The 25,181-nt window shown below is 39.7% G+C and overlaps 1 protein-coding gene across 2 annotated transcripts in view; it reads left to right on the top strand.

Moving 5' to 3' along the window:
* The window catches only part of tnr (tenascin R (restrictin, janusin)), a 167,178-nt gene that overhangs the window by 115,365 nt on the left and 26,632 nt on the right, over positions 1 to 25,181 (top strand). The window contains exons 14-25 of one of the 2 annotated variants that reach the window (XM_071491776.1): positions 921 to 1,099; positions 1,541 to 1,631; positions 2,147 to 2,229; positions 3,298 to 3,400; positions 4,184 to 4,273; positions 6,442 to 6,575; positions 6,766 to 6,895; positions 9,829 to 10,095; positions 12,858 to 12,977; positions 13,350 to 13,493; positions 19,167 to 19,286; positions 22,427 to 22,570. In XM_071491776.1, the coding sequence (XP_071347877.1) occupies positions 921 to 1,099; positions 1,541 to 1,631; positions 2,147 to 2,229; positions 3,298 to 3,400; positions 4,184 to 4,273; positions 6,442 to 6,575; positions 6,766 to 6,895; positions 9,829 to 10,095; positions 12,858 to 12,977; positions 13,350 to 13,493; positions 19,167 to 19,286; positions 22,427 to 22,570 (1,605 nt within the window). Of the gene's footprint in view, positions 1 to 920; positions 1,100 to 1,540; positions 1,632 to 2,128; positions 2,230 to 3,297; positions 3,401 to 4,183; positions 4,274 to 6,441; positions 6,576 to 6,765; positions 6,896 to 9,828; positions 10,096 to 12,857; positions 12,978 to 13,349; positions 13,494 to 19,166; positions 19,287 to 22,426; positions 22,571 to 25,181 lie in introns of both variants that reach the window. The other variant, XM_071491777.1, reaches the window with a different exon arrangement.

Genomic DNA, 25,181 nt, shown 5'->3' with positions numbered 1-25,181 from the left:
TTAAATGATGTTTTTTTCAAACTTGTTTGGAGAATTATTCAAATTGGCTGTCATGAACTGTGCATAAATGCCATTTAAGTTGTATCTTTGACTGCAACTTAACTTCAGCAGGATTTGTCAAGAAAAGTGTTAATGTGAAAATTGAAAGCACCTGCATTTTCCCAGACATCTGCTACAGCAACAGTTGTCAAACCATAGCTTTTGTGGAAAAAAGTAATTAACAGGTTAATGAAATAGAGTGCTAATTATCACATTCTCTAACACCCCATTGCTTTGACTGAAATATCTTCACTTTGGCATTGATGCTGCAACAATGAGAACGTGGAGAGAAAATGTTTAGTGAATCCCCTTTGTGTCAGACATTCTGAAGTAGGTCTTTCTCATCACGCCCGATGTGTTTTCAGCTCTTCACATCTAATAAGTGTTATTTTCCAGCAATCAGCTTGGAGAGACTTTAATCATGGCTTATGATTTACACCTTGCACAGATAAAGCCCACTGCCTCAGCGTGTGTCAGGTCTTACATGCTTGGCTGTCTGAGACCACCTTTTTTTGATAACAAGTCCACATCTACAGCACTGCTGCAACAGCTTGAAGCACCAACATGAACTTTCATCCTTTCATTTAACACTTTCTATTTGGCTCCCCTGTGAATATTGACTGAAATGTGCTCAAACCAAGAGTTGGCATCAAACTTACTCTTTGGTTTTGTTTAATTTAATCATAATTTGGCCAAGACTGTATTATTAAGCCAAGTTCTTTTACAGCAGCTTGGAGTTAACTGTAACAATAACTAATATTTAATGAGTTAAGCTTAGTTTTCTTTTGTTGAAAGAAAATGGGATTTTTTAGACAAAAAAACTGCTTTGTTCATAACAATAGCAACAGGACACTCAATAATTATACTTCTGTCTTTCAAAGTGATTGATGGCCCTACTCAGCTGATCGTGCGGGATGTGTCAGACACTGTGGCGTTTGTGGAGTGGACGCCACCGAAAGCAAAGATCGATCAGATCGTGTTGCGTTATGGCCTCGTGGGAGGCGAGGGGCCACGGACCACCTTCCGCCTTCAGCCCACCCTCAGCCAGTATTCCCTGCAGGTCAGTGTGTGTGTGTGTGTGTGTGTGTGTGTTTGTGTGTGTGCATGTGTGTGTGCGCATGCGTGTGCCATAATACATCATGTCATGAGGTCAAAGATCTGATCATTCAGACACATTATGTGGACTCACCTGCCATCTGGGGAAAGCCAGTCATTGCAACATAAACCGTTTATCTTTGGATGGAGAGTTGGCTTTGGGGTTATGAAATTGTACTCACAAGTATAGTATTACTATTGTGCGTGTGTGTCTGTGTCTGTGTATGTGGTTGTGGCTGTGTGTTTGTGTGTGTGTGTGTGTGTGTGTGTGCGTGCACTTTTCATGTTTGTTAAATTATCTAATCTGCCTGCCTTCTGTGTCTGGAGATAAAACAAAAAACAAACTGAAAAATCCATGCAAAGAGATTAAACAAACCAAACTGTCCCTGTGCTTTCGGCACCCCAGGTTCTGCGTCCTGGCTCGCGTTACGAGGTGTCTGTCAGAGGTGTAAGGAAAGGGAACGAGAGTGGATCCATTTCCACTGAATTTACTACTGGTGAGGTCTGACAGCAAGCAGATGTGGTGATAGTGGTGTGTGTGATCCGGTGCCTGCCTCCAGGAATAGAACAGCTGATGACATGTGGCCTAATGCATACCATACTGTTTATCTATACTGGATTTGGTAGTGAACATCTGTTCAGGTGGTTTTTTTGCTGCCTTAAATTTTGTGCGGAAGAAAGCACATTATTTGTGGAAACATCATCCTGATTTGCTTTGAGCACAAACAACTTTATCACAGTAACATTTCTACAACTACAATGTATATGTACGAAGCCAAAATGTTATTAAAGAACAGGTTATATATATTGTTTCCAAAAGGACATGTGTAACAACTGCTGATGCTCTGCTGTACTTTAAATCATATTACATACAGATTGAGTCTGGTAAATGACAGTTTGACACTAACCGTATCTGTCTGATGCTGTTTAAACTGCTGATGTTTGCTTGTTCACAATTCCTTAGAATTGGTCTCAGTGTCCCCAACATTGTCAGCTTTATCGTTCTTCTCAGAGATCGATGCCCCCAAGAACCTGCGGCTTGTGTCCAAGACGTCCACCACCCTGGAGCTTGAATGGGATAATAGTGAGGCTGAGGTAATAACACCTTGGCTGAATAACATTTGCAGGCGTTGGACCTGCAGTTTTGAGACAGTTGTACTGGTCTTTGAACCATTACACTGCTACATTTATTATATAACTGTGGTTACTTTGCAGATTAAGATTTTACACACAAAACAAATGAGGAGCATGCTATATGAAATATTATTCGATTTTAGTAGATTAAAACATCCAACAGAATATAAAGTAGCCAAAATAATCTCCACATTGACCAGCTACAACATAAAAATGCTGTTTACTCTACCTATAGATTGGATTATATAGATATGATGCATATAATAAATGTGATTCCTAAATACATTTTGCTGAATATACCTCTGTACTCTGTACAGTAGATACTTTTTAAACGTTCTGACGACTCAAAGCTATTCATACTAATCCTTCCAAAAAAAGGTTTTTTCCCTAAAAAAAACTTCATCTTTTATACATTTGCTTATGTTGTAGCCCTACTTTGGGTGCTCCATATGCCACTAAGTTTATTTTAATTATGTTTTTTCTGTAAAATTACTACTAATTTATCATTAATCTCCCGACCTTATCCACCCTCTCTTGACCCCTCCTGCATCCTAGCCCTAAAGCAGGCTCTAACTCCTCCTGTTTTCCTAAACTCTGTCTTGTTCTCTTGATCATTCTGTCATCACAAACAGGTGGGTCTGCATTTGCCAGCGTGGTTAATGCCAATAATAGCAAAGGAACAGGAACCTTGCTGGGTGCAAGTGCTCACTGAATGTTTAACTCTGAATTTAAATGTAATAAATCATGTTCTTTCACTCAGAAGTCATAGTGATATTTCTAGGGCTCACTAACTACGCACCCAGACCTATGAAGCCAGCCTGTTAGCACTGCAAATTTATTCATCCTCATGATTCTGCAGAGTGCTGACAGAGAGACAAATATCATACTGGGCCAATGCAAAATAAACCATTTATTCTATCAACCATCAGCAATGCAGGGTAAAAAATGAAGCTCTTTTGGCTGTGAAAAGATATTTTTTACCTTCAGTTTTGGTATTGTAACTGTTTAAATGTGTATGTTTAAATATAGGTGGAGGGCTACCAGGTGGTGTACAGCACTTTAGCAGGAGATCAATATGATAAAGTCATTGTACCACGAAATGAGGGAGCCACCACTAAGACCACTCTCACAGGTGAGTGAGGAGGAGCGATGTGTTGCTCATCTTCCATTTAGTTGGTTTTGGAGTCAATTCTTTCCTGAATTATTTATCATCAAGATCTGTAGGGCTCTTTGGCTTGGTACAGTGTTTTTCCTGATGCTGTCACTGTTATCACAATGCATCTAATGTGTACTGAAGAATCCGGGAAGTGCCTGTGTGTTTTACATGGCAGGATTATCTGCAGGGCTAACACTTGGCTGACGGGCTACTGATTGTATCTGCAGAAATGCTTGTTATCCTGCGGGGATATTGAAAGGCTGTCAGAAAGGAGGGGTCAGCTGGGATGTTTTTTTCTGAAAGGCCACAGTGCTGGAAAGGGCATGGCCAGCATAAGAATAGAAGCAAAAGGTCCTTGTGTCTTTCTGTTTGGCCATTGCAATCAATGCTCTCATTCCTTCTCTGTCACTCTCATTTTCTCTCTACCCCACTCTCTCTTCTAATAATCTCTGTCACTCTTGCTCATTTTGTCATTGCTCGTCTCTTCATATATTTCTGTAGCTTGAGAAGATCATTGTGGCCCTACAACACTGATTTGAAACTGATCAATTATGCACTGGGCAAAAAGACATTTCTTCACAAATCATAGTGATGTACATGTAAATTTGCTAACCTCATCTCCAACGTTGAGCTAATTGGGCTGTTATGAAAAACTCCATCCATTTGACATGGAGAGTGTGAAACAACTGTGTGTGATGTTTCTTCTTGCTATGCTGTGTTAAATTAGTTACCGGTTCTCTCTTGGTCTTTGTGCCTCAGACCTGCTGCCAGGCACAGAGTACGGCATCGGCATCTCTGCCATGAAAGACAGCAACCAGAGTACACCAGCAACAATGAACGCCAGGACCAGTAAGTGAATTGCTGTTTATACTCCACTGTAAAAAGCCACTGATCCAGTCATGCATGTAAGACACACCACAGCAGCAGCGTACTAAGTGAACCGCAGCACACAGAACAGTGTTGCACTGAAAATCTCAGCATCACAGCAGGCTAGCTGGCCCGTTTGTCATTACACATGTAATTCACAGTTCATGCTGTGGGTCAGTGCTCTTGTTCTAAGCATTAAAAGCCGTTTTAGTGAAATTAAGCAAATCAGATTTTGGCAAGACTTATGCTGTTTTAGAGAGGTGTGCGGCTGTTTTATGTTGGCGGCTTGGGTCAAAGTTCCCATTACAGCATTTTAAAGCTGTAATAATGCATGCCATTTTGCTAATGGCCCTCTCTTTACCTCAGTACTTGATCGGCTGTTTGAATTTTTATTGTGTTTTGAGTTGTTTGGCTGAAAGAAAAGAGGTTTCACCCGCTGTTTGAAATGTTAGCGAAAGGAGGTGCTTCTGTAATCTTTCTCATCACGTCGAGTGCCCTGCACATCTTTCCTCCAGTTGCAGTTATTTTAATGGCATGAAGGTATTTTGCACTTTGCAAAATTATGCCTCCATTTACCTTTTGAGCAAGCTCTTTCTACCCCACTATTTTGTGCACTCACTTTAAACTTTGAAAATGTACTGCATCTATCACACCTCTCTCAAATAGCTTTAAATAATATGACAACACCTCCTGTCTGCCCGGCACACAGCTGTGCTCATGTTACTATAAGTGTGAGCTGCTGAAAGTTGAAAGCATCATTTCTGTTAACAGTGGCTTTACGTGAAGCTCTTTCTGTCTTTCTGTTCCCTGGAAAAACAAAACTCCGTTTGACAAGGAGCAAAGAGATTGATGGTTCTGGCAAACAGTGAAGCTGGTAATTAGATGAGAATTAAACCTTTGTGATTCACTGGGCAAGTTGAGTCATTGCTGCAGGAAAGACAATGACAAAGATAAGAACACAACAAACACAAAATGGTTCAAATACAGCATGCAGGATCGTTAAGTTAATATAGAGGTGCTTTTGGAAATGAACTTCCTGGAAGCAAACTGTTAAATTTTAATCTGTAATGATTTTTCTTTTGATGTCAGCAGATAAGAGTACAACAGAAGTTCTGAATGATTTATGAATGTAATGATCAATAGCAACGGTTCTGATTATGTTAAAATGTTGAGGCAGAAATTTCACCAAAATCAAATGTGAATCAATGCATGTTTACATCAACTCAAGTTACGTGAGAAGATTTAAGACGATGTGGAATGCAACAATAACCTGGTCTAGACTTCAACCAAGGACATGTTCTGATATTTATGTTTGTGTGTGTTCTGGTTCAGGGGAAGCTAGGGCATGAATACTTTGTGAACAGAAACACAAAGGTGTCTTAGAAACATCTGCTTCTTCTGCCTTTATTGCACCTTCCCTTATTCAATATGGTACATTTCTAAAGCAGCTATGCATAAACACTAACACAATATTTGACCTTTTTTTTGTGCATAATACAACACATGAGACAATACAGCAAAATACAGAAAACAACATAGAATAACCTGAGATTGTAGATGTCAATAGATATACAGTATTGTCTATGAACTACATAAATGACATGAGGCTTTGTGTATTTTATGCAGTATGTTGAGTTGGACCAATCAAATAAAAATAAATAATTAATGAATAAATAAATATGAATAAATACATAAAGGCATCATTTGAATTGCAAAATTGAATTTAAAAAATCCAAATCGCTGTTTTATTTGCAATCAGTTTACTTTATTAGTTTATTTACTCTCATAAATTATTAAAATAAATGATTTTTTCTAAGTATTAATACTTATTTTACTTTAAAGTGTCTTGAGTGACAGGTGCACACTGGGAAAAAGGGCCATAAGGATAAATATCAAGTGTTTCCCACATAGTTGCGCCTCAGTCACAGGATATTTGTCATGGCGGAGGAGGAAGAAGCCTTAAATGTCACATAACATCTGAAATTGTCATGAGTTACTGGCCCTGTTGGGGTGGAACGACTCGTGTGCATTCTCCTGAGTAACACTTAATATGCTCATGCAGTAGCCTGCCTTAATTCGGGGGTGGTGCTTTGCATATTTGCTGAAAATATTTCATTGCTTTTAGTGAAGTCATGCTTCTCCTTTGTTAGGTCTGGATGTGCCCATGGATTTAACAGTGACAGCCTCCACAGACAACACCATCACTCTGGTGTGGGGCGTGGTCCAGGGTCCCATCGACCACTACAAGGTCACCTACACATCTTCCTCTGGTGTCACCACTGAGGTAAAGAACTGAACAGAAGAACATATAACACATACATTATAACTAGCCTTGCAGGTATGTACCGCACACTAAATTATCTACTCTCATCCTTAAAGAGACCAACAAGGCTGTGACCTTCTATTGTGAAGCAGTCTTAAAAGTCTAGAGAAATCCCATTCAATACATGTTTGATTGCTTCTTCTTGTTCCAGCTGACAGTGCCTAAAGATGAAACCACCACCACGCTGACAGACCTTGAACCTGGGACTGAGTACACCATCACTGTCGCAGCAAGAAGAGGGAGACAGCAGAGTACTGCGGCTACCATAGACGCCTTCACAGGTAGAGGCAACACTCACATTTTATAGTCAAAAACACCTAGTAGTGACCTACAAAAGAGATTATTGTACATTGATAGGAACCACGGATTAAACATACATTTATTTAAGAGATAAATCTCAAATGATGATCAAATGGGAGCAGGGATGAGATAATTTCCTGTGAAATACCAATAATCCTCCCTTTCATTTCTCAATGCTACAGCTGATATAAACTTTCCTAAAGAGCATGAAGGTTGCAGTACAGTTTTCTTACTTTGCTCCACTCAATTATCAAACAAAGCTAAATTAAAATCCCCTCCCAAAGTGTTTCCTCTGCTCGGGATAAAGACATGAAAGATCAGCCTATTACTGCAGAGAACAGAGTTAGAGAACAGTTAAAAGAACAGTGGTGCATAATGAAGTTGAACGGTGAATATAATGAACCAAAGTGTGGCAGCAGGTAAGGCGAGTCACGCTAAAAGAAAATCGGGGACTTTGAAGCGGCAATCAGCGGAGGTAAATTAGTCAAGTCAGCTAATGAGCTTGTTACAAGTGTTCCCTAATTACACCTCTGTTTTGCATCTACACATATTTGTGTTTCTGTTTCTTCTGATCCCCTTTCGACAACACGTTCTCTCAGTTTTCCTGTCACACTCGCTTCTGTCTGCTTGCACTGCTCGGTGTTGCCTCTTTCTCTGAGAATTTCAATCACAACTTGGTTCTCTTTTCTCCAGACTTGTGTCTATCCATCCAGCTATTTGCCGGATTGCCTGTCAGTCTGCTCAGCTCTGTTGGTTTTTGTAAATTTTACAAGGAGCTTGAGGTGATTTTCAGTCACACAAAGGATGGTGTCAAAATGATGGACACCCGCTTACCTGCTGTCAGATTTGTCGTTCTTTTCTTCACCACTCTCATCATCATCATCATCATCATCATCATCATCAACAACAACTCCTGTCTTCTTCACCGTGCACCGTCGTGGCAGTTGTCACTGTCATAACCTTCATCGTCATCATCACAGAGATCATCATCACATTCATCATCCTTTGTTATCTGTGGTTTCCTTCAGTGGCATCACACCAACCATCTGGAGAGGAGAGATGACAGAATGATAAAACGACAGATCGAGAAAATCAGAGGAAAAATAATTAATTACCTGTCATCTTCCATCCACTGTTCACTTGGCCATATTGGCAACATCTGTCTTCCTGTACCCAGGTGAACTCACCATCAGGAAAAAAAAACCTGTGAATAATCCAGAGTTTGATCTCAAACTTGTAAATCCCAGACTGCCTTCGGGGCATCGATGTCTGACCTTCAGTTTGTGTCTTACTCACTGAATATGTACTTTAACACTTGCTGTAAGCAGTTATCTGCAAACCACTCATTATTTATTCATTTATTTATGATTGCAGTCATACTTTTACTCTACATAACTCAGAGAGCAACAGAGGATTGTTAATTTACCATATGTATTCATTTACATATAATTTTTATGGATTCATTTGTTTGCTTATTCATTTATTCATTCGTTCTTATTCTTTTCCAAGCTTTTTAAGATATGTAATGCTAACACCAGCAAGAGTGAGAAAAGCTTTCCATAAAGGGAAATGCACTTTATTTTCATTATCTACAGTGAGAAAGGTTCAAGGCTTTTTTTTGTCATATCCCATCCATTAATAATGTGGAGTGATTTAGTATTGCACTTTTACTTTTACTGAAAATGCAACCAAATACAGAAGCGCTGCAAGGTTAACAGCGGATGTCTGACTCATTCAATCAGAATGTTTAGAGATAACAAACTTAAATGGATAGTTGACCTCAGTAACTTCATGAGTCACCATGTGCCAGCTCTGTTCATTTTTTTTTTTCTGTCCCCTCGAAACATTTCTGATGTTGTCTGTGCTACTTGCTACTTGTTTTTATCATATGGTGCCATGCATTGAGCTCTCAGGGCCACGTTACTCATCTTCTGCACTATGAAACCCAAAAGTGACATTACAGTAAGACCCACAGAACGTGACTTATCACACCTCGTTGTGGTCATTTTTGCTGCATCTTCATCTGCAAAATCTGCAAAACACTTGTCATTATTATCTTGATCAACTTGACAACTTCATCATAGCCACAACAGCCACAGCCATCACATTACTCCCTCCTCTCCAAAATCTAATCCATAAAGATGCCATGTGGAGTTTTTGACTGCTCTTGGTGTTGTGGTGCAAAGTTTGGATGAGTGTGTCCTTGTGCTCTCTGTTTAACATATTTTAGCAGCTTTATGCACAAGGATACACACGAGCACCACCAGCATGGGGTTTACACAGTACAGAATTCTGCTGACTGCACAGGGCACTGGTGAAAAATTATGAAGGTAGTGAGCAGGCCAGTGTAAACAATACACGTTTCAAATGATGACTGATTACAAAGAAAACTCCACAGGATGACTTCAATCTCAATAAATCAGCAGTGTTACTGCATCTTACCTGCTATTTATACATCAACACATGGCTAATTACATTAAAATCCTCTTCCATTTGCTGCTGTGTCAGCTGCTGCATTGGTTCATATTCATTGCATCATCTCCTGTCCAGGTCATATATTCTGACAGCAGCATCTGCTATCATCATCATGTCTCCATTTTCTTATTGTGAACTGTCCCATGACATCTTCATCTTTATGGCAGACAATCTCATCAGTTTCTCTTTTTTTTATGAGCAATTAAATCATTACTTCCACATGACTGTGGTTTCTCACCTGTCCCATCAACATTACACCCAAGGCTAATTTTCTCAACTGTTTTATTAATGATCTGTTACATCATCCAGGACTGCTTCCATCCATCACTGCGTTGCTTGTCTGTCATCTCCATAATGATGGCAGCCGTTTATTTTTTTCTACGCTATTTCCGGCTCGTTACTCACACTCCGATGACCTTTGGACCCTCCGTTCCTCCAGGAATCAGACCCGTAACCCACCTCTACCTGTCAGAGGTGACTTCAGACTCTGTGTCAGTGGCGTGGAGTGCCCCAGCACCGCCTGCTGACCTCTTCATCCTGAGCTACAGCTCTGCCGACGGGACTGACACCTCTAAGGTGACGCTGGACGGCTCCAAGACGAGGTCACTGGTCCAGGGGCTGCTGCCGTCCACTCAGTACACCATCAGTCTAATCACAATTCAGGGGGACGTTACCTCTGAGCCTATTACAGCATCACTCACTACAGGTGAGCTGCTTGATTTCATGGAGAAGAACATGAGCTGTGCATCCTTGCTTCATACTACTGTTTCTCCACACATGGGTTTTTCTTTGCACGTCAACATAACATGAGATCATGTTTAAGGTTGCAACCAACAGCTTTTTACATAATCAGTTAATGGGAAAATTATTGATGAATTTACTAATGGTCTATAAAAATGTCAGAATGTAGTGAAAAATGTCCACCACAGTTTCTTCTATTCTTCTACTTTATTCTGAAGTAATTTCTTGATTTACATCCACTCAAAACAAAAAAAGCAGCCAATTCTCACATCTGAGAAGCTCTAACTAGGTGATGTTTGGTTTTTATTTCTTGTTAAATAACTTAAGGTATTAATCAGCTATCAAAGTAGTTGCTGAATATTTTTATGTTGCTCAACTAACCAATTAATTGACCAATCCTTTCCACATTAATGAATGGGTTATTGAGACAGGTGGTATTGGAAAGTCCCCAGTTCCCATTTAGGATGAAGGAGAAAAACTGAGGTTAATGATTGGAGACAAAGGATGGAGGGAAAGTAGTGAATTAGCACATGTGAGGCAAAGTGAGAAAGGGAAGAGGAGGAAAATCTGTGTAAGAAATGGAAATAAAAAAGTGATTTTAAATTAAATTCGTATTCACAAAAATGCTGTTTGAGCATTTCACTTGCACAGAGCCACAGCAGAATGAGTTTTGTAATTAAATGTCTGCCTTGAATTCTTTTTTTTTTTTTGTCTTTGCCAGACTTTGAGACACAGTAGCACAAATCCTAGCTTGTTTTGTTCCTCTGTGGTATCAGGTGGCTGAGTTTTGCCACACTCAGATATGAAACTTGAGTCAATAGGCACTCTGAATAGCAATCCAGTGTTGATTCTAAACTCAAATGGGGAATATTTGAGAAACTGCAGACAAATGGCACTCTGATGAAGTGACTCGAGACTGAGAGAAAGAGGGGAAGGACAGGTCCCGTGTGAGGGCTCAAATTATAACTGTAGAATTTAGTGTAAGATTCTGCCTGTTCTGTTCTGTTTCCATCTCTACAGCTGAAATGAATCTTTTCCGTTTCTTTTATCTCCTCTCACAGTTTCATTTCTCTCCATTTCTTATAATGAAAATGTTCTAATTCAAACTGCAGCACAAAAATGCTTCAAACCCTTCTCCTTCTTTCTTAATATATTATTAAGTATTACTGTTCAATTTTTCATTTACTGGCTTATTGTGTTAAAACGAGTCTCAGACACATTTCTTTGATTATGAGTGTACTGTTCTCATCTGGGAGGAGGTTGAATAAGAAGAAGGTCAGTACTTTAACCTTCCCAAGAAAGAGACAATGGGCAAAACTTAAAAGAGCATTTGTGTTTATTTTTTCCAGACAGAGGGACAAAAGGGAAACGTTTAAAGGGAAACTAAGAGACGACTGAAGACAAATAGTGAAAAGAAGGAAGTCAGCATTTAACAATAGAGATGTTAACTTTGCATCATTGCCAGAAATACTTGCGTACTGTCATCTGATTTTCGTGCCAGATCCCCCACCCCCCTCTCTCTCTTTCAATGCGAGCACTGATAGGAGACTGCACTCTGGCTTTCCTTGTGTAATAAGTTGTACATTTAGGATTACATTTACTGTATTTTCAGCATTTGAAACATGCTGCTTGTCTTGTAAGTCTTAACCACAGCTGTACGTCGTAAGCTGGTTGATATTGCTGTGAAACGTCAGCTGTGTTCAGTGTAAAGAGAGTCTTAATGTGATTCAGCCAGAGGGTCACATTCATTTATTAGCTTACACGGTGTAAATTAAATTGTGATCTTCCACATGGATACAATCAACAGGACCAGATACTTCTGACAGAACAATTCAGTAACCTTCATCAGAAAATATCATTTTCAAGCCATTATTCCTGGGTGACACCTTTGCCAAAGCAAATACAATTAGTAAGATGTTCATGAATGAATAATCACAGTTTAAATAAATGCTACTGTGTTTCATACAAGTGGAATTTAAATTGAGTTAAAAGCCAAGAGTTAACAATTGACCCCTGTGCTCCTGAATAACAGCCATTATTTTTCAAAGCGGGAAAGAGAGAGAGAGTGGCATAGTTGGTTTACAAGTTTCTCCCCTTGTCCATGACAAGAGATGGAAATGACCTCTTACTCTCCTCCTACGTATTTTTCTTTCCCCCTCTCTTAACTTTCTTTACCCCTCTATTTCTTTCTCTAATTGCAAAGGAGCCACCATGAATTTAATTGTTTGCTCACATTGTTTTCACTGTAACCTTTTCCATGGCAGCTCGATCGTCTCAGGAGACACATAAAACAAATTGTCAGAGGGGTGGGGGTGGCGAGCTTTCCACTGTGTAAACCCTGCTCAGCTTCAACGCTGATGCCGGCCATTTTGTTCTTTATCTTTTGATGGGTGTTTTTTTTTTTTTAAAGACAAATTTGCATTAAAAATGAATGTGCTTTCACAGATGACCAAGGACAGGTCTGTTTATGTAAATGTAATGAGGAGATTAAAAATGACCCAAATGAGGATTAATACTTGGGCTTTCAAGGGCACTGTTTCTTTTAGATGTTTATTTAAGTTCCTGAGTTTGCTTAATAATAAACCACATGATATGTTCCTATTGTACACCAGCGATCAGAATAATCAGATTTATGGATTGAAAAGATTGTCCTTTTAGAACACTCAGTCTATCACAGACCACTCTGACCACATGATATCACTTCCTTACCCATCAACCCCCTTCCAGGCATGGACCCACCAAAAGAGCTGATGGTGTCAGACGTGACCGAGGACACAGTGACTATCTCCTGGATCAAACCGTTGGCTCCATTTGAATACTATAAGCTGTCCTACCAGTCAGCCAGAGGTAGAGAATAGTTTATAGACTGTAATGTTTGTCATCAATGTGTTTTTATAACAAGGCGTTTATTATATTAACATATACATGGCACATAGCTTTTCCTTGTTTCAGTTAAATGAACATGGCATTTGCTGTAGCGGGTCTCTCCGATGTAAGATATTTTGTAGCAAAGCACCCTGTTACACACCCTGTTATACCTAATTAACTATAACATTTTATCAGTGGAGTTTAATTGAATTTTTAATTAAAATTCTGCATTGATTAAATATTTACTCTGTGATGCAAAGCGTACACCAGCCGGCTAAGCAGTGTACCCTGTACATGAAGAAAAGTGATGTTCTGATGTTGGTCTCACTCTCTCTCTGGTGTCTCCTGCAGGTCGAGTGGACAGCGTGGTGATTGACAGCGATGTGACCAACTACACCTTGTCCAGTCTGTTTCCTGCTACAGAATACGAGATCAGTATCAACGCAGTCAGAGGCAGTCAGGAGAGCAAAGTGGTCAGCACCTCCGTCTTCACAGGTGGGCGTTAATAATGAAACGTTATTAGGACATTTAATTATTTTCTCAGTTAATAGATTCATTGTTTACTCTGTAACATATAAAGAAAACCTCCAGACCCACAGGAATATTTTCTGGTTGCTTGTTTTGTGCAACCAACAGTCCAAAACCTAAAGATATTCAATTTACCGTCGTATATGACAAAGAAAAAACAGCAAACCATCACACTTGAGAAGCTGAAATCAGAGAGTGTTTGGCACCTTTGCTTGAATAGTAACTCAAATGATTGGTTGATTATAGAAATAGTCGGCATTTAATTTTTGAACAACTGACAAATCAATAATAATTGTTACAGCTCTAAACATAAGATGCTTTGATCAGAAGCATTGTTTTTTCTTCTATTTACAGCAGGCTGCTGTTGAGGTGGTTGCCTACTCTTAGGGTTTCCTAGTTTGATTCCTTGCTGGAAACATGTCCCCTGAAAGGCAAAGGAATCCATTGTTGCCGTTCCTGTAATGTTCTGCTCTTGTAAAATAAAGGGTTGCGTTGTATTAAAGCCACGCTCCTCACTCCTTCAACTACAGCTCCCTGATAAACGTTCCTTCTGTGAGTGGGCGGCACAAGGGCAAAATATTTGCCATGTAAAATGAATGAAGAATTGCTCTTCCCCTGCTAGACTTTCACACCAATTGTTCTTTCCAGAACAACACACAACAGCTTTGCGTCAGGAGATTTGTACTAAAAAGAGAAATACACACACACACAGATATCAAACAAAATCTGAGGGTACAGCTGACATTGCAGGAGGTGCAATCTTTGCTGCTGCGATAGATGAAACTGTCCATTCCGTGACCCCAGTAATTGGTAACCTACTCCCAACTCCATCTCCCTCTCCTCTGTCTGTCTTTACTCGCTTGCTTATTTCCTTATCGTTTTTCCTAACCTCTGTATTGTTATGCCTCCCTCTGTCTCTTGCGCCCTTTCTCTTCTTTCTCTTCTCTATCCTCCATCTTTCAGTTTTTTCTCTGCTTCATCCCTTTTCTCTTAAATCTTCCTTCCCTCTATCTCTCTCCCCCTCTGTCTTACCAATCCATCATTATATGTGAGAACTCTCCAGCCCTCATGCTGTCAGACTCTCAACTTACTGTAGCACTGAATCTTAAGTTAGGAAAACATAAAACCTCACTTGCACACACACGCATGTAAATATGAGACACTGTTCTGTACGCATGCTCTTCAGCGTGTGTGTGTTTGTGTGTGAGGGAGCTGAGGAGAGCACAGAGCAGGAGAGAGGGGAGGAGAGCAGAAGGTGTGTTTGCATGCCAATGAGAGCAGGAGCCGGCCGGTTCAAGAATCCAGTGAGAAAGAAGAAGCTAAAAGAGACGATTTCTCTCACTTTCACTTGGTTTCTCATCTCTCTTTTTATTATCAGCTCCCTTTTCTCTCAGTCCCTGTGTACTTACAATGAAGAGAGCCGTTGGGGCTGTAATAGCCTGAAAAGAACATAACTCCAAAGTCAAGCTTGTTAGGAATGGTAAATAACATTTTCCTCATTGCACAATGCCCAACCAGGAACATTTTAATACCACCTTCAACAACAATACATAAACAGGGGATTGGAAGAGTAATCCAACATTGCCTGGCCAAGTATGTAATGACTTGAATGGCTGCTTACTTCACTTCTGTAATCAATTATTGTCAGAGGAGATGAAAAAAAAGAAAAAAAAAAGCAACGAGTCATATTTAATTTTGCCAACACAGCAGGTGCTACTAATCTAAGATGAATTTGGGAGGGCTGACACTAAATGGACCGTGTGAAGGCCTGTTTAAGAGCTAATGATGGTGCTCGTTAGCAAAGTGTCAGGACCTCTAGTAAAGTATCAATCTCCCCAATACTGAAGGTTGGAGAAAGACTATTAAAGTCCTCCTTGCTTGTCCAGTTTTTTTTAACCAATATCTCATAGACGATGCTTTATTAGAATATTCAATAAAATCACAATTAACACTGAAAGACAAAATGATAAATGTTTCAGCAATCAAGATAAAGTATACATAAAACAAAACATATGGCTAAAGGACTTTGTTGTCAGAGAGAGTGGCAAAAGAAAAGACGTAAAATAGAGACTGAGAGTAAGAGAGGCGATTAATGTGAGCATCCAAGAGGGGGGAAAAAGGAAAAAGAGCATGGTTTCTATCTCTGAAAACCTGTTTCTCCTTGTCAGAAACCAGTGAGGCTTGTTAGGCTGGACATGCCTTTGGTGTGCAGCAGCTTGCAGTTTTCAGGTTAGCATTCTTTCAGCCCTGTTCCACGTGTCACAGTATCAGCATGACATCTCTGCTCAAGTGCTATCATTTAACTTTGAATCAATTACAGGTGCAACACCAAGTCAGTTAAACCCAAGTGGTCCATTATTTTTTTAATTTTTCAGTCACAGAAAATAGTATTTATTCATATACAGGGAACAAGTCTGTAACTATCTGCCAAGAATATCTCTGAACAAAAGAAAATAATAATTAAGTCCTTGGGCCTGCAGAACGCACGCTCAGAGAAAATCATCTGAATCTCACACTTAAGAGCAGACTGCTATGTTAATGTTATACTAATGATTACTCCCTTTGAATCTACATGAGGACCATTTACTTAATGAATACTTCAGGTTCAGGTGCTAAATGGCACAAAATAAATAAATATTCAATATTTGCTGATTGGGTGTAATGATTGGTCATGTCAAGCATATTTTCCTGCACAAAGAGTATATTCAGAATTGAAAAGTCTTCCTGTAACTTTACAACAGTGTAGCTCACATGCAGCTGGTGCAGCAGGTAGAAATATTTGCATGGCTGTGGTCTGCCCAACATGAGTATTAGTATTGTGCCACAATCACATCCAGTGTAGCTGTGGGGCACTCACACACTGATAACCTGTTTTTTTTGTACAGTGAGGCAGTGCAGCTTCTGCAGTAATGAGAGGGGATCTGGAGATAGACTGGGGAGTAAAACGGCCCAGTATGTCTTACTAACTGTACTGTCTGCTGCAGTCTGGTCTACATAATGACCACAGATATAACATAAAGCAGACCTCATGGCCAACCAACGCAGCTGGGTTGTTCCCAGCTCAACCGTGTACAAATAGTTAGTTTGAAGCAATTTTCCTGGGGCTTTTCTAACGTGTTATTCAGACATTTAATAGCACACCGACCATAAAACATAAAATGCCCCATGACTACAACATCCCTTTGACCAATTGTTTCCAATAAAGTCAGGGCCAGAATCTAAACTGTTATCGGGCTTATAAACTGCATCAACAGTTATTTCACAAATTAGCCACACTATCAAATAAACTGTTGGCTGTTAACTTGTAAATAAGTCTAACAAGCTGGTGTGTGTGCAGAGAGGAAACCACTATGAGCCTTTTTACATCTCTCATGTCTCTTCAGGGTTCACAAAGACAAATAGAGTCTGCTGGTGAATAAGTACTCTTGCGTTAGTTGACTACACTTGTTATAATAATCCTGCCTGGCCTGTTGGAGCTAGTTAGCAGCAGAGTACCTACCAATAGCTGAAGCTAGCAGAGACTAAATACAGTAATAGTCCGAATCAGTCAGTTATAGTCCGGATCATATTATCAGTAAATGTTTCCAGCAATTCTCAAAACTATAGAAATACGTGATTTTAATCATGGTAACGATCCGCTTCATTTGGTCGACTGTCAAAATGGACTTTTATCTAGTTTTAAGCCACATTTTTAAGATACAATTTTTACACCTTGGTCGTTTTCAACTATATATTTTAACTGGATAAAGGATTTTAGTCATTGGACATCTGGTTCCTTAAATTATCAGAGAAGAAAACCAGACAAATGTTAGGAAGCTCAGCTCCCAGTCCCTCAGAGACGTGTGTCCACCGAAGAACATTGGTGAATCACTGATTTTTAACGTGAAACTGACACCGAAGGAATCCAACCCAGGAAAAGCTTACAGCAATGGTGGTGAAAACAACAACTCCTATGATCCTACACTATTTCACGATGTGTCCCAACGCTGTCTTTTGTTTTTGTTTTGATTGAAAGACCCCTAGCGGCAGAAGCTAAATACTGTTTAATTGCCAAGCCAGACTTACCAGATGTTTGTCATAATTACCCTAAGTAGACAACTTCATATCAGTCACTGCTAAATACGATTATGAATAAGTCATTTTAAGTATCACATAATGAATCTCCATAGAGTGGTCACATAGCAGCTTTTGTTCCTTTTTTCAAGCCTTTTGTCTTGTCCTGAATCCAAACAGGATGTTAAGCGCTGGAGCTTGACTTTCAGATACGGATCTGAATGCGAGTGTGACGTATGTTGGCTCGAGTCTGTGATTCACCGGTGCAATCAGGAAATGGAGAGTGATGATTGGATTATCACAGGCCCTGACGAAAGAGGATGACCTGTTTACTTTTTTTTTTCTTTTTTGGCCATCTCAGCTCCATCTCCATTGCCAGTCTAATTGACTTGGCAAGCATCCATTAAATTCACTTAAACCTTTTTGCAATTACAGTAATGATTTCAATCAGGTTTGCTCATCTATTACAGTGGAAAGAAAGACTCGGATTCACTTCGGTGTGCTAATGAGCACAATTCTTTTTTAATTCTGATGAGGGCAGGGCAGTATTAATTACCTCATCTGGACAGAGCTTTGGAGCACATGCAGTGTACTATGTTCTCCTGCTACGCTCTCTGCTGTGCCAAAATAACACGCCTGAGGAGAAATTGGGGTTGAAACACTGGGGTTAAAGGTATAATTAAATTCAAACTCAATTTTGGCATGTCCAGCAGTCTGAGAATGAAATTAGTAAGAGCATGGGGGAACAGTACGCTCAGGAGAATATGTGAGTTTCTACTGCCTATTTGACACAATAATTTCTCTTTGATGTGTTAGAATTGAGGAAACAGTGATCAAAATGGCAAAGAGAGTCACTGTAATTATAACTCTGATGCAGTTTGAATGATGGTTTTCAATTCAAAATTTGTTTAGGTGTAATTGGCATTTAAGGTGTCTTTGCTATTATATCACAATCCACGATGTACACAATGACTCCGTCTTGGCATCGGACAGCAAATATGACACATTCGTATAGGTTGTGTACAAATTATTGTTATTCAGGTTTTTCAAAATACCTGAGATGAGAAGTCCTGCAGCAGGGCTTTTGTTATGCAGTGAATGTTTCCACCTTTTATTATTATTATTATTAGTAGTAGACTGAATGAATTAGTTTTAGTAATTTCTCAGTCAAAAATAATAATAATAAACCATCCCTGGTTCCAGCTTCTTGAATGTGATTACTACTTTGTATCATTAAAAAATAAATTGAATATCTCTTGGTTGCGGTTTGAGTGTTTGTCAAACAAAAGACATTTTCACACTTTCAGTTTTCCAGTATTTTATGACATTTTAAAAATAAGGAAAAATAAACATTAATCTATTTTTTGGTGGCATATATATTGAACAGGCTGTCTTAGTACTGTATAAGTCCAATGAGTGGACCTTAGTAGTGTAGGGAGTGATCCTTAGTTGTCATATTTGCTGTATGTAACTGAAAATTACATGAGTAAAATAAAAAATATCCTGGAAGCTCTTAAAAGTTTTGGTTTGTTTTGTTTTGGGCTTTTTTTAAACACATTTTGTTTGTTTTTTGTATTGTAATCCTAGCGATGGACATGCCAGCTGAGTTGACAGCCCTCAATATCACTCCACAAGGAGCCCTGCTAAGGTGGAGCCCTCCGTTGTCCAGTGTCGACAACTATGTGCTGACCCTCACACACAACCAGGGTAAGTTGTCACAAATGCCATTCAAATGCTGTTTATTAGACAACGAATAGATTAACCATCAGCTGAGGACAAGAATTAGATAACTCCAGTGTTCTTTCATGCCTTCATTTCTGGGAGTGCACAGTTGCAAATACATCGCCACTATAATGTTCTTGAACTGAAGACCCAGACCCTGAATCATGTTTTTTACACATCAGCTTTTTTGTTGATGCCAGTGTCTATATGCCTAATGACTGTGTTTCATGAAGCATTTGGCTATGAAAGGTGCTGTATAAGTAAACATTTACATGCCAATTTGTTTCTGAAAAAAACATTATATTCACTGAGTAGAATCATACTGGACTGCAGTCACATCAGGCTGCAGAGTCAGAGTATAATGAGCAGATTTGTTTTAGGTCATTCAGGTGCATCATGTGGAGATGTGACAGGTACCATCAAGGTTTTCCCATTAAGAAGTGAGATCAGCGGGATGCGTCCTTCGAGGCAATATAGACCCATTAGTCTTGCTTTCAGACCAGTTCATTATGCTTGGTAGAACTACGAAGCCTTGGCACAAACATCGCAGTTATTACACAGCATACGTTTCTGATGCGAACCATGTCTTCACTGTCTGACAGGCATATCCAGACAGGAAAAAGATAGCCATATTGCTTGGCACCTCAGAACCAGTTTATTACTTACTCCATGAACTACAGTTCATTCAGAAAGTATTCAGACCACTTTTTCCATATTTCGTTATTTTGCAGCCTCATGCTAAAATCCTTTAAATTCTATTTTTCCCTGGTCATTACACTCCACTCAGTACTCTATAATGACAAAGCAAAAACTGAATTATAGAAATTAAAATATCACATTGACACAAGTATTCTTTGCTATGCCACTTGAAATGTAGCTCAGGTGCCTTCCATTCCATTCCATCTTGATCATCTTTGAGATATTTCTATGCTTTGATCGGAGTCCACCTGTGGTCAAGTCAGCTGATTGGTCATAAGGCACACATCTTTTTATATAAGGTCTCACAGCTGACAATACATATCAAAGCCAAAACCAGCCATGAGGGGGAAAAGGAGCTGCCTTCAGAGCTCAGAGCAAGGATTGTGTCGACGCACAGATTTTGGGAAGGTTACAAAAAAAAAAAATTCTGCTGCACTGAAGGTTCCTAAGAGCGAAGTGGCCTCCAACTCCAACTAGGACTCTTGCTAGAGCTGGCTGCCTGGACAAACTGAGCAATCAGGAGAGAAGGGCTTCAATAAGAGAGGTGAGCAAATCCCTGATGGTCACTCTGGCTGAGCTTCAGAGGTCCTGTGTAGAGATGGCAGAAACCTCTAGAAAGGAAAAAAAAAGCACCTGAAGGACTCTCAGACTGTGAGAAGCAAGATCTGATGAAACCATGGTTGAACTGTTTGGCCTCAGTTCTAAGCATCATGTCTGGAGGAAACCAGGCCCCTTTTGTCACCTGCCCAAAATCACCCCAACAGTGAAGCATGGTGGTAGCAGCATCATGTTGTGGGGGTGTTTTTCAGCAGCAGGGACAGGGGGGCTGGACAAGATTGAGGGAAAGCTGAACAGAGCAAAGTATAGAGATATCCTTAATGAAAATCTGGTCCAGAGCATTCAGGACCTCAGACTGGGTCAAAGATTCACCTCCTGACAGGATAATGACCCAAAGCACACAGCCAAGACAACACAGGATTGGCTTAGGGACAACTCAGAGAATGTCCTTCTATGGCCCAGGAGGAGCAGTGAATTTAAATGATTTTAGCATAAGGCTGCGATATATAACAGAACAAAGTTAAGGGGTCTGAAAACTTTCTGAATGCACTGTAGGTGGATGACTGCCAAGTTACATTTGGTTAGCCAGCCCCAGATTAAGCTTAAAGCTACTTGACATGCACAGCTACAGCGCTGAAATATGAAAGTGTAAAAAGTTTCAAAGGAATCACGTTTTTCAAACAACTCGCCCAGCGTTGGCAGTCATTAGTCTTTGTGGAGATGCTTTTTAAACTCACCACTCAAATGTTTAACAACGCTTGATCTCAACCATTATTTTCTCTCTGACTTTTATAAACTGGCTGGAGAAAATGTTTTGAAAGCGTGTTTCTCATATTCACATGAGCCCACTGACTACCCCATGCATGGAGTTATTCACAGAAATCTCTATTACTCAGCTGTGAGAGTCAATGTGTAAATTACACCCTGACAGACTGGATCTCAGCCAGATCATCTCAGATACAGCGACAGTATCTATATGCCGGACACATATTTGGAAACCAGCCCCAGCCAGGGTTTACAGAACTGCAATGTAAGCTGTGGACAAATTCCCAAGAGTGTCAGTGTATTAAACCAAGGTCAATAAACCATATTTCATCGAGTTTCGTCCTGCATCAAAAATAGGTTTTTATTGGCAACCTGGAACACCCACATAAAATTCAAACCATTTGCAGGATCAATCAGTCAAACTTTATATAAGAATATGGTTTACCTGTATCCTCACCAGCATCACTGTCACTGTGAAATTTCACAGCTCTCATCATTATTACTACAAATTAAAACTCTCTGATCCACCACAATCCTGTCAGTGAGCCGGTGACACTAGAGCAATTATATTAAATGTCTTTTTGATGTCCTACACTCATGTTACACAATTATTTTTTGAGAAAATATTTATCACAAAATCAATTCAAAGGCAGTTTCTTATGACTGAAAATGCAATTAGAATTTGAATTAGAGATTTATCGGAATTCACCCTGTTTAAATTGGTGAGACAAACATCATGAAAATACCTTCAAATGATTCTTGGATTATAGAAGTACATGAGATCAGTGGTGAAGAATGTTTCCTCAGGCTTGTATTTCAGGTATATTTATATAAGTATTTACTCATATTCAAGTGCAAAAGACATTATTGTGCCTTATGTACTCTCCAAAAGCATATTTCACCAAAAGCCTAATTAGTGTAGAAATCCTTCGAATTGAAAAAGGAACCCAAAGGCTGTTAAACAGTGTAGGCTTTGCCATTTGTCCATGCTGGGGTGTATTTTTCATAGAACATTAAAAAAAAAATGAAAACAGAAGATGTGCAGGATGGTCCAAACATAGTTAACATATAAACCTTGTGTGTATTTTACTTCTGTTTTCCAGTGACAGCAGATACTTTCCTTGTGGAGGGCAACAAACAGGAGCACCAGCTGTCGAACCTTAAGCCAAGCACCACCTACTCTGTAGCCCTCTACGCCACCAAAGGACCCCTCACCAGCGGCACGGTCATTACCAACCTCCAAACACGTATGTGTTCATTTTATCCAGCTGGTCTATGTGACAGTGACTCAGTGGTTGTCACTGTTGCCTCACAGCAGGACGCTCCTCCAGGCCTGACTGGAGCCTTTCAGTGTGGATTTAAAATGTTCTCACCATGTTTGCGTGGGTTTCCTCACACCAAGAAATATACATGTTAATTAGGAATAATCCTGCCAATATCCTTGACCAAGGGTAAAGGCTACACACTGCTTCTAAAGTAGTTAGAAACAAACCCATGGGTTGCATTTCACTCAGGGGTTTAATAAAGTGTAACACAAATAGCAGAAGTGTGTCATACAAAGAAAAAAACAGTGTTTATGTGCTGTAACAGTAAATCACCACCACCATGACTAACCTAGAAAAGTCACAGTAAATTGGAGGGATGGATGCAAGGCTGGGCAATGTAGCAAAAAAAAAAAAAAAATTAGCACAGTAATTCTTCTCATATCAGTCAGTATATATTGTCATGGTCAGATTTTTTCTATTGATTGGTTGCCAGACATCAAAGAGGTTGGTCTTATCTAATATGAGGCAGATGCAGAGAGGGAAAAGGAAACACAAACACAAGGATGTGGAAGCTGCAGAGCAGTGAGGGACTCATTTGTTAAGATTTTGATGGATTAACAATAATAATTACCCTCCTCCATGAAGTGATTTGGTTTTGTGTCTCTCTGTGTTCATATGTTAGCACAAATGAAATGAAACAAAGTCAGTGCATGGTTGGTAACACACAACAGGACGCCTGGCTGGTATAGCCGCAAGGCATAGTATTAATTTGTTCCCCCTCACATAACAACAAATCATTTCTCCAGTACTACCTGGGCTGTGACAAGGTCACATTAGAAATGAAGTTCCTATTTCTGTTCAACAGGTGACCTTGAGCTTTAAATTCCTTATCACTACATCTGTTGCAGGGGATGGATCTGATTACTGGTGTTGGAGGCTGAGTGCTTTACTTGTTGGTAGTGTTTCAAATGATAAACTTAGTCTGTGGTCTTTCCCATCAACACAGGTTTTCAGCTTAGTTACCAGTGTACTGTACATGACCAGTGGGTAACCTGTACCATCTCTGGGACAGTTTCATCACCTTTGTGGCCAAACACAAAGATCTTGATCTTGACAGACCTTGTTATCTTATTTGTGCACAACAGGATTTACATGGCTCAGGTCTTTAGTAAATGGAGACGGTGCCAATATGAAAACGTTTCTGAGGAGGGAGTTATCAGCCTCTATGTTTAACTGTCAGCTTCTCATGCCAAAACTGGAGCATGTGGCTTGTAAAACTGATTCAACAAACCCCGCTGTGCCTATTTTGAGAAGTGGACAGTCTGTTTAACAGCTGCCATATGATTGGTTAGAAATAGCTTTGTTTCTCTGATGTGATTGGTCCATAGTGTGTTGTTGAGCAATGTAACTTATCAACATATGAAAGTTTCTAATTTTCTCAATGAGAGAATGCTCTATCATGATCATTGTTTATACTGTTTATCACCTAGCTCCAGATCCATCAATATTTACAACATGAAAGAAAATATCGACAGGAGGTTATTATTATGGGTTAGTTAACAGCACCACTCAGGGACATATAAGCATTTTGTGGATAGTGTTCATTTTTAAATTTTATTGCATTGTAACACCAGTGGCAGAGTAACATTTGTCACAGGGGTCAGTATTATGCCATTCATTTTGACTCGGTCAAAGACACAAGCTGTCTTGAGATTAAATCAGTGAACTCTGTGTAACTTTTGCCCGCTTCACCACCAGGTGACCCACCTCTCTAATCATAATCGCCTTTATCAGCAGCTCCGTTGAGACTAAAGTTAAAGGTGAAGGAATTGTTCCAGTTTAGCTGAGTTGCAGCTCTGTAATCTTAGTTTTTTCTAGAGTTCTTGCAGGGGAAAAAAAAAAAACTTTTCAGTCAGCAGAGAAGTTCATATCCCCCAGAGTACCAGAGCTACCTGTCCTGCACTGCAGCAGAGACGAACGGCTCAAAACAGAAACAAACTCTGACAACGTATGAGCACGGCTGCAGAGACTTCAAAACATAAATGGGGCTCAGGAAAATTAGGTGTACCTGCAACCGTGTCGATGCTGTACTTGCACATAGTAACTCATACATAAACAACTCTTCTTGGCAGTTTAAGGTGATTCTAATTTGGAAACAGATGCTCTGCCTAGTGCGTCATGCGCCTCAGCTTCTCAAGAGAACAAAAGAAAAGTTAAAAAAGAAGCATTTCTACCCTGGTTAGAATCTTTCATAAGCAACACAATGGAGAGAGCAAAGAGGGCACGAATTTTGTTTTGTTTTATTTTGAACACTGTGTCTTATTGAATCAAGCAAATGGTTGGGTGCTTGCCTTTGTTGCTGCCCTCCTCTGAGTGGAATAGACTACATTTATTCTTACCATTCCACTCTGGAGGAAATCTGATGTAGACAAGACCTGGTTAGAGGACAAATAGATCCTCCAGTGTGTCCTCCCTCCACTCAAGAGAGACATGTGCAGGTACTTAAAAAAATAATTAATTTTTTTATTCAGAATTATACCAATATTATTATAATATAATATTGCCTGCAAATACAAAACAAAGGTGTCATATA

Source organism: Trachinotus anak, unplaced genomic scaffold (genome assembly GCF_046630095.1).
Source record: "Trachinotus anak isolate AG129_WGS33_773 ecotype Australia unplaced genomic scaffold, CSIRO_AGI_Tana_v1 ptg000012l, whole genome shotgun sequence".
Taxonomy (NCBI): domain Eukaryota; kingdom Metazoa; phylum Chordata; class Actinopteri; order Carangiformes; family Carangidae; genus Trachinotus; species Trachinotus anak.
The sequence above is the reverse complement of the archived record's forward strand: the minus strand, read 5'-3'. Positions and strand labels throughout refer to the sequence as shown.